Raw genomic sequence first — 10,845 nt, forward strand, 5'->3', positions numbered from 1 at the left:
AATAAAGATCACTATGTTAAAATTAGTTCACTATTTAACATAATGTTGTACTTTAAGTTCATAATAACATTAAGGGTCACACAAGTTTTAAAAAATGTTACTATATTAAAAATAAGGTTACTGTAATAAAATTAAGGGTCACTATGTTAAATATAATGTCAGTTACGTGTGTATAAACCTTAGATCCACAATAATATTATTGTGGACCAGGCCCACGCAAGATTCTGGACCATCAGAGGAGAGAAATATAATGTTTTATTGTAGCTTTTTGCCAAAAAAATAAGTATAACACTTATTAAAACATGACTAAATTTAATAAGTGTAACGCTTATTAAAACCCGGAGGGAATATTCATAGTAGAGTAATTAGAAAATGCACCATACAAAAATCATATTTTGAGAGCAAATTATAAATACAGGTACTCTGCACTTCTGTAGTCTGGTTATGGTAATTGGTAAACACTCTCCAGACAAAGTGAAAGAAAAGGCAAAGACTTTTTTTTAATCATAGTATTAAAATTATAATATTAAAATAAAATTAAGCTTTAACTTTAATTTCCTTGCTTCGAGTTTCACGGCCAACAACAACATACAGGAAATAAAGAAAGAAGAGCTTAAGCTTTTGTTGGTTTCTGATTAATGGAGGGTCCTTAGTTTCTCTCTTTCTCTCTCCTCTCCAAACACTTTCATCTCTTCTAACTTTACTGTTTACTCAATTTTCTCCGCATACACTATTTTGCAACAACAAATCTAACTAGTCCAATACTCTTTTCTTCCAGTAAGTGTTTATTATTTATTTATTTATTTTTTTTTTTATGGGGTGACTTTCTTTGTTTTTGTTGAGATCTGGTGTTACCAAACACCAAAATATTGTTCTAGTTGTTTTTTTTATAGTGTTAATATTTTGTGTTTTACTTGTATTTTGATTTTTTTTTTTTTGAAAGATACTTGTATTTTTATTTAAATGAACTACATTTACGGGTTTGAAATTGTCTTTTTGTGAGACCAAATTGCATTTTTTGCTCTTCACTTTACTTTTAATGACTTCAAAAGGTGTTAAATTAGTCAAATTTTATTTACCCAACTTCTAAAATTTCATTTTTTTTTTTGGTTGAATTTCAAGGTCTTTTAGCTTTTGAGTTGAAATACCCGCATGCAGTAGTTATTTATTTATTTTTTGCAAGAAATTTTTTGTTTGAAAATCTTGTTAGAATTTAATTGCACTAACTTTAGAGATGAGTTTTTCAATTTTATTTCTGTAAAGGTTTTTTTTTTTTCACCTTGTTATTGTGTGTGTGTGTGGTAACTGACCCGTAAAACGGGTGGTAATTTGGTATTTTCAGATTTGTTAAATATTACTTGCTATTCTATTTAATTTTTGAGAATTTAGAGTAGTCGTACTATTTTGCTGGTTGGTTTAGAAGAACTTATTGCATGAAATTTGTACAATTATTGCTGAAATTTTTTTTTTTAAAAAAAATGGAGATAGTACTCCGTATTACGAGTAGATTATAAGGTGAAAGTTAAATTATAGAGTTTGATTTGATAATTTATTGTGGATTTGTGCAGGTTTTTGGAGTTAGATCAGTTGGGGTAAGAAAAAGGTAGGTGATATAAGAGGAACATTTAAATCTGATGTCTCCCCCATTGATGGGTGTTGAGGGGGGAGGGCAAAGCAATGATCATACATTGGCATTGGTGCCTTCTCCGACGAGTGTCGAATCAGGACTGAAAGAGCATAACTATTTCGGGTTGTCGGACTGTTCCTCTGTCGACAGCTCCAATGTATCGAGTTTGTCTGACGATAACAAGGACAGCCTCAACTTTAAGGCTACTGAGCTAAGGCTTGGACTTCCCGGCTCTCAGTCACCGGATAGAGACTCCAGTATCTGCCTTTCGAGTGTCGACGAAAAGCCGTTGTTTCCTTTGACTCCTTTCATGGATGGGATCTCCTCATCTTCGCAAAAGTCTGCTGTGTCTGGCAGTAAAAGAGGCTTTTCTGATACTCAAGCTAATTGGACATTTAAGTCACAAGGCCATGATTCTGATGCTCCTAAACCTAAGCTTCCGACTAATGATGTCATGAATACACAAGCCCCTGCCCCTTCTAAGAGTGCAGCCCCTCCCAAGGCTGTGGGGGAACTGCCGCGTTCTAGCAGTGGTAATACTGCACCTGCTCCTAAGTAAGTGGTGGAGGTCTTGGATTTGCAAGTTTATGGATCTAGGAGTGATTACTCAATGCTTACTTAAAGCTCTTGTTGCATCATTGACAGGGCACAGGTTGTTGGTTGGCCTCCTATTAGATCATTCCGAAAAAATACGTTGGCCACCACTTCTAAGAACACTGATCCGCTTTTTGTCAAGGTTAGCATGGATGGTGCTCCCTATTTAAGGAAGGTTGATCTCAGAACTTATACCACTTATCAACAACTTTCCTCTGGCCTTGAGAACATGTTTAGCTGCTTCACACTAGGTTAGTATCTGTTACTTGTAACTATGAGTTTTATACCTTTGCTACCACAATTTAAAATTGCCTGTGAATTAGATTGTTTACAACATTCATTGTTTCGTTATTATAAAGAAGATTTGTCGGATTTCAAATGTTTTCAGGTCAATGTGGATCAAACATGACAGAAACTAAATTGAGGGATCTCCTGCATGGATCAGAATATGTTCTCACCTACGAGGACAAGGATGGTGACTGGATGCTTGTTGGAGATGTCCCATGGGAGTAAGTTTCTTTATTTGAATTGTCCCTATATACACTAATCATAACGGCATCCCAGCCATCTAAACTGAATGATTTGCTGCTAGATGAGAAGAATGTAACTTGATGATTATACTAGGGACTCAAATATTCACTGAATGGATTATATATTTACAACTTCAAACTGCTTATATAATTATTAATTAAGACCAAGTTTCAGAATTTCTGATGTTTGGTTGTAGACTTATCATTTGTTATACTCGAGTCTTGAATTTTTGTTGCTATTCCCGTGTTTGATGTGTATTGGTTACTGTAAATGGATTTGTTGATGTAGATATGTGGGCATGGTATAAGATACAATGAAAATCTGTAAAAATCCTGGCGTGTTTATGAATGATACCCAACCAGTTTGACGCTTGTGAAGCTTGAGTTACATTTAGAGTTTGAATCCTGCTTAATCAAGTGAATCTCGAGGTCTAGCTTTAACACTCAATGGGTACAGCAATTGCAGATCTGTGCCGAGTCCCTTCTGTAACATGTGACACTGTACTAGAATTTATTGATCTGATTACATGTTAAATGCATACCCCCAGAATCTGCATTCAAGATAGGTTTTTGATATGGAGTTTTATTTTTTTTTGACAAAGAGTTGCATGTTTCATAACCAATCGAATGACTATAATGTCTAGTATTACATCAAGGTGGCTGCATTATGACTTATGAGGCTTGTTTGGATGGAGAGCCCAAATAAAATACATAATTATTCCTCGTCCTTTCATTTGCTTTTGGGGCATAGGAGGAGTTTCATCTTACCCTGTAGGATAATATTTGAATGCTTTCCTGCTATGTTGCTTAGGAACTTCATAAAGATTGTGTTTGGCTGTTTCTAAATCATATCATTTGAGAAATCGAAAACATCCCTTCTAGCTTATTGACGTACATAAGTTTTTTTTCCCTTTTTGTTGGACATCTAGCTCTCAAATTTCTACACTCTAAGTTACCATCTTTGTCAGTCGTGTGTGTTATGTACGCCTTTTATCATATTGCTAATATTGGTACCCTTTTTCTAGTCATTCCCTTAACATCATGATTTCCTATGTTTTTATAATTTGCCTTTATGCGTTTCAATCACATATCATAGATTTTTACCAATTTCAATCTCAGGGTAACATGGCCTCCATATGACAGGAGACCTTCCAGAGATACGTGACTAGTCAGGGATTTCATATTTTATACTATCCATTACCCGAATAACTTGAATTGCTATTAAAAGGATCATGTCCTTTCTTTTTTCCATGTTTTAAGGAGGATGATCAGGTTACATGCATGCATGTTTTCTATGTCACTTCTTTCACCAACTATCCTTTTGGGGATACATTTCAAATATGCACTGGTTGAGGTGGAGGGGCTTTAATGGTAGCGCAGGTTTCTAACCATTATGAGGAAGAGAGTGAATGAATGTTGAGTATAATTGAACCTGCTAGCTGCATCTCTGCTCAAAGTTGATTGCCTAGACCATATTTAGGTTGTATATAATTGTTAAATAAGCTTCCTTACGGCCCACTCTATAGAGTTAACAGTAAGGTGAATACATACATTCATAGTCATTCTCAAGCATGTAAATAAAATATGCATGTAAATAAAATATGCATGTACATACGGATGTGAGACTGGAAGGTAGTGGAAACTAATTGAACTGTTTATTGGCAGAGGACAGGCGACATCTTGGTGGCAAGCTCTAATTCATTTCTGTTTTCGTTGGAGATAATGTGGAGAACAATGAATTTACTTTTGTATTTCCACTTTGTTGTCTATTATATACTCCCTTTGTCCCAAAGTAATCTATGCATTTTTCTTATTTGTAATATCTCAAATTAAAACTTTACACTATCTTTTAAAGTGAGATTTAACAGTGTAAATATCGTATCGTACTTGTACTATTGTTCTCCACCGCGTCAACCCTTTTTCACTTTCCATCCAAACATTTCTCTTACCTTTTTTTCCTCTATCTAATTTTCTCTTTATTAAACTACTTGTATTCTCTTAATTACTCGGCCAAACCAACATATGAAGATGTCTTGGGAGACAATAATGCATTTCCTGTCATGTCTGCACTCAATGCAGTGTGCATTTTACGTGGTCCTCAAATTTATATATCTTTAAAACTTCTGTTGAGTTTATATGTTCATGAAGTAACCTGAATTCATGTTCTTTTGTGACTTGTGCTGCTGTGATTTCCATTGCTTTAGTCGATTACGGTGCTATGTCTGTGCTAACTGATGTAAAAAAGTTCTTCTCATCAACATTAAGTGTTTTGAGCTTTTATTTTTATAGAAACTGTGCACACCTTACTGTTACTTGTTCTATTTGCAGAATGTTCACTGAAACTTGCAAGAGGTTGAAGATTATGAAGGGTTCCGATGCAATTGGATTAGGTGCGTATGTTCTGTCATAATCAGTACGAATTTACAATGTCAGAAAAGTTTGTCATATATCCTAAAGTAATAATGGTTTATAATTGGAATTTTAACATCCCCACCCTTAAGTGATGGGGAGGAAATAAAATTACACGTCTATTACATTATTTTTTTTGACACCAACACGTCTATAACATTTAGATTGTTCTTGTAAATTTATGTCAGGTTTATAATTATGAATGGTTGAGAGTGACAAAAATAATTTTAAGTGAATTAGTATTTAGATTAGGCCCTGTTAATTTCACCTTATTTTTATTTAACTGAAATTATTTTTACTGAATTGAAATTATTTTCATTAAATAAAAATTAATTTTACTAAACTTTTATTATTTTTACTGATTTCCTTTTGTATTTCTTCTATACAATTACGAATTTTTACAAATTTTTATTGAATTGAAATTATTTTTACTAAATGGAACTTATTTTTACTAAATTGAACTTAGTTTTACTGAATATTACTCTCAATCGAACATACCAAAAGCCCATTCTTAATAGTAGTTTTGTATTCAACCGCTTACGGTGAATAATGTATGTTCACTAAGGTATTGCTCTCTTTACCTAGCTTATTAGACGTGAACTTGGGTTATCTAAACTTATTAGTGATGAACTTATATTATCTAATCTTGTAAGTCATAAATCTATCTTGTATGAACTTATTAGCCATAAACTTATCTTATCTGAACTCTTTAGTCCTAAACTTATTTTTTATGAACTTATTAAATGTGAAATGGATAAAAATAAGGTGGGGAGTGTAGAGCCTTGTAATTAGTACTCCCTTGTTTATTTGAACTTATTACGCCCTAATTTATATTATTTGATGTTTTGAACTGATATGAACCTATTAGACCTACTATAAGGTGAGGGATAGAGCTTGAAATGTAAAGTTGTCCGCCTTGCAAGTAATTGTGCCACGGCCATTGCCATGGCCATGGGAATGTTGCTCTTATGTCTACAACTTACTGAAAATTAAGTTCCATTGCTCATTTGTGAATAATTACTGGTACCTACGTTTTTAACAAAATGATGTTTGTGCTGGGATGGGGAAAGAAAATTAAGGAAAAATTGGGGTCTTCATGGTAAGTTGGCAATACATCAGAAAAGGTTTCTGTACCATTGTTGATTATGTTGCAGTTTATAGATGTCCTAGTTGTGTGTTACGTGGACAGTTGGACTATTCATTTCTTTTTAAGTATCTAACGTACATCAATAGTTGATCACTTGATCCTTGGTTTTGACATAGCTCACTAATTGTTCTTCTTAAACATGTTTGAGGTTGATACCTTTATCCTGAGATGTGTTCAACACTTGTAGTCAAGTTTGAGTTATCTGGTGTGTAAGTGCTAAGTGGGAACGGGAACTAGGCAATTTCAGATTCTGGTGCATATAAGAAAAAAGGATAAGACATTTGTATCTCATTGGTTCTCCAATGATACGAGTTTCACATGCTTGTCTTGTGTAATTTTCAGCTCCAAGGGCCATGGAGAAATCTAAGGTACGGAACTAATGACACAGCAGCAGATGCCTCCCTGGAAATATTTCAATGTCGAATTTCAACATAGATGATAATGGCAGCCGGCTGGTTATTTCATTCAGAATAGCGTCTATGTGGTTTGTACTTTCGTGCATCAAGTGCATGGTATCTAATCATATTATCTTAGTGTTTCTGTTTAAAAGCTTATGGTCTACCTTTGAACTTGTGTTAAACTTCGTCAAGACAGCCTGGTCATTCTGTTTTCAAGCTGAGTGTATGTTAAGAGGGACCTTTAGTTGATTGTGTGTTTGACATATTTACCATATTGGGTCTGCAATTATTACACGTATTGTCAATTGTGATTATGAAATTGTTTAGTAGTGCATTCTTATCAAACTTTTCCGATAGATCTACAATCAGGCGTGGTAGTATAAACTGCATGTGTTCTATCTCTAGTTCACTGCACCTTCCTTTTGCATGTTTTGCCTTGTGCATCAATATCTGTTTGGTCTTGGGAATGTATGAAGTCAAGGAAATGCCCCATTTCGTAGGTGGTAATATATGATGGTAGTGACAATGGCTTTACATCTAGTAGTTGAATGCGATGTGCATTTCTAATATGAACTGATAGTTGTGGACTTGTGGTAGTACTTTATAAACTTATCCTGCTATTGTAGTACATAAGTACATTAGGTGGTTGCGGTGTCATGATGGAATTGGTAATACTAGTGGTATTTCATCGAATGATTTTAGGGGCTTGTGATGGTCAAGATTAGCAAAATTTTGCGGATTCTTAGTGATCCCAGTGAGCCCGTGGTTTTAGAATAGCTATGCCTTGCATCATATGTTAGGAAATAAGGGTGTAATTGTGTTTGATTAATGCGGAACAAATCAATGAAAAATAAGAACGAGAAAAACAATAAAAAAGATAAACAAAGAATACAAGGATTTACATGGTTCGGCCAAATTAGACCTACATCCACGGGTGGGGGAGTCGAGAGCTTCTTCACTATAATGGAGAAAGAATGAGAGAATAATACAAGGAGTCCTAAATCTAATGGCTCAAAAGGTATATTCTAATTGATCAACTAAAGGGTCTTTTTATAACACAAGGAAACCCTAACAAAAATCCTAAATTGTTCCTCAAGTATACTCAAATATCTGTCATAGAAAAGATATAATTTTAGTAAATTATCCCAAAAATAATTAAGCTGAAATCGGACCCAAAAATTGAAACTTCGACTAGCCACGGGCGTGCCTCTTTTAGCCACGGGCGTGCCTTGTCGTGTATTTCGTCGGCATATTTCCAGCAGCATCAGTTCTTCATAAAACGGGCATAACTTTCTCGTTTCTTATCGGAATTGGGCATATGACCTATCGTTGGAAAACTCTTGAACCAAGATATCACTTTCAACTTGACTCACCTCAAAATCACTTGTAGTTTGAGAGATATCTGTGTTCGAAGTCAGTCCAACTAGATTTCGGGTCACAATTTAACATCATATGTGGCTGACAATAGTTAATAATTAATACAAATATGTCTTTGTACGGGCTAATCCAAAGTAAAGTTGTCAAATAGAGCCTTTAATTTTTTTGGGTAGGTAAGATGGAGGGCCCTACTAGGCTGGAACTCCTCACGGATCAACCCAACCCAGGTTAGCGAGGCTAGACAATTTGGGAGAGTGGGGGGAAGGTAAGGGAATCTCATCCCCAAATTTTTACTTGTGGAGATTGAACCTCTGAAGGTGTTTTCCTTTCCACTAAACCAACCTAGTTTGGTTTTCAAATAGAGCAATTGATGTACTTAAGTAAACTTGGTTTTCCTAATACTGTAGACTAGGGGTGATTATTGGATATGATAATCCGGTGGATATAGCTAGAGTTAGGGTCGATATAAAAGGACTTTTATTGGACAAAACATGGATTTTTCTTTGTTATGGCGAGTGGAATAATTTTGTCTCTTTTCTTCTTGCTCGTTTACAACTAAAATGGACTATATGTAATCCATTTCATCTTTTCATATTCAACCTACTAAAAAAACGTCTTGAATTTATCTTATCTTTTGGCGCTAAACTAATTATACTTAAAGCTTATAGAATTTGAACTATGAGCCTCAAACCTATATTATTTGAACTTATCAAAATTTTCTTGAGATGAAATAAGTGAAAATAACGTGTGGAGGGCCGAACTACGTTGAGGTGGTTTGAATCTCTTAGCAAGGATTATGCTATGCTCTCTAAAGTCGGGTACACTCATTGAATGATTCCAACTTTTGGGAAAAATTTAAGCTAAATGATTCCATGATCTTAAATTCTTAATCCAAAAGGATGATGTTTACAACCATATTGATTTAACCACTAAAAAGATACAAGTGCTATATGTTGACATACAACATCCATTCATGGATACATCATGATTAGAAAATACAAATTTAAAATCTCTATTTGGGCTCTGTCCCATTTAGTTTGGGAAAACTTTCTGCTATATGTCTATCTATATCATGTATACATAGAAATTAGTTTTTTAAAGGGGCTAGCCCCGAAAAAAAAAAAACACACACACACACAAACTAAGCAAAAATTAAGGGGTACAAAACGTGACAAAGCTACACCAACAATGTCATCATGTAAGATACGTCCTAAGACTATAGGAGGAAATTGAATCAACTCAATCTTGTTGTTTGGATGACACCTTGGTTTGCAAGCCAATTCGCGGCACGATTTGCTTCGTGATACACATTAGATTTCCACTTGCCAATTATTCTCCTCGATCAGCTGCTTGCATCTCTTGATGATGTGATAGCCTTGACTTCTTGGAAAACCTGTATTATTAACTAATTAATGAAAATTAACTAATGTTTTATAATTTGTGAAAAAAAATACGGAGTATAAGTATAATGTTTGTAAGACTACAAAGTTTCATTTATGAAAAAGGCTAGTATGACTTTTTTTTTGGAGGAAGGCTAGACACAATTAATGATAATTTATATAATAGTTCATGTTCAGAATTATTAGCCACCATATTTCTAGTTTCTTAGCTTTGGAGTAGTCTATTCTCCAAATTTATTCACTATAATAATATCTTTTGTCGATGTTTTTGCAAGGGTAAAATAATACTCCCTCTATGTTTTAAAAGTGTTACACTTTGACATTTTTTACTATTCACATAATGGTATTGACTTAATTATTTTACTAATTTAAATAAAACATATGTTATTGTTTAATATATTGTTGGATTCGTCATAATGTATACTTTCATAGTATCAACTTTTTAAAAAATTTTACTTATATATAATTAGATAAATTAATGGTCAAAGTAGTGTCTCGTCATGCGTGTTTGATCAAACCGTAACACTTAAAAAAACACGGAGGGAGTAAGAGCAACAAATGCCTATACACATTATGAAAGTGCATATTAGTGGTTTTTTTTTTAACATCATATATTTGTTGAAAGTAAGGCTCTCGCACTACTATACTAATGCTTATTATCTCATCAAAAGGTTATATTCTCTGAGATCCCTTGATATAATAGTTACAGAACTACTCCAACCGTTTTATGATATAATTCTTACTTTGCAAATTTAACGGGCATTATTAAAAGTATACGTAGTAGTATTTTTGAATTAGCAATTAATGTTGCACCAATATTGAGACAAATTTAGATAGAGAGGAAAAAAGTCAAACAGTCTGCAAACACAATCGAATCTACCTAGACAAATTTAACGGGCAAAGTATGATCTTCTTCTTCTCACATTACTAAGTTTAAGGGTTTGGTGTTTAGATCTTGGCAAGGGTACTCGGGAGAGGGTAATGAATTCATGGGCTAGTACATAGGGATAGTAATGGGTCCTAGACTTGACCCAAACCTGGTTAGATACTTGGACCTGATCCATTGTTTGGGATCTGAATCTAAAAAATATAGACCCCATGGATTTGGGTCCATGGCACATTGTAGCCCGTGGCTAGCCTACACACAATCGTGCCCCACATTAGAGCCTGTTTGCAGCCTCACGCGTCACGCCTCTGACTTGAGCTCAACCCAAGAGATGGGTTTTGTGCGTTGCCATGCGGCTCATTCCATACGGCTATGCGAGTTGTGTTGGTGATGCTCTTGGACTTGGCGCATCTAAGCCTAATACAAGTGCATTGATCTAAATGATTAAGGATTTTATACATAGAGGATGTATTGCTA

General features: G+C 34.5%; 1 protein-coding gene across 1 annotated transcript; it reads left to right on the forward strand.

Annotated features, from left to right (window-relative positions):
* The first annotated feature begins 568 nt into the window (after positions 1-568).
* Positions 569-7,037, forward strand: LOC145581453 (auxin-responsive protein IAA9-like). The gene is made up of 6 exons (XM_081638458.1): positions 569-777; positions 1,569-2,182; positions 2,273-2,472; positions 2,610-2,730; positions 5,080-5,141; positions 6,650-7,037. The coding sequence occupies exons 2-6, from the start codon at positions 1,635-1,637 to the stop codon at positions 6,685-6,687; spliced, it is 969 nt and encodes a 322-aa protein (XP_081494584.1). The 5' UTR covers positions 569-777; positions 1,569-1,634; the 3' UTR covers positions 6,688-7,037.
* Positions 7,038-10,845: the final 3,808 nt, after the last annotated feature.

The sequence above is a fragment of the Chenopodium album genome, chromosome 15, assembly GCF_948465745.1.
Source record: "Chenopodium album chromosome 15, dcCheAlbu1.1, whole genome shotgun sequence".
Taxonomy (NCBI): domain Eukaryota; kingdom Viridiplantae; phylum Streptophyta; class Magnoliopsida; order Caryophyllales; family Amaranthaceae; genus Chenopodium; species Chenopodium album.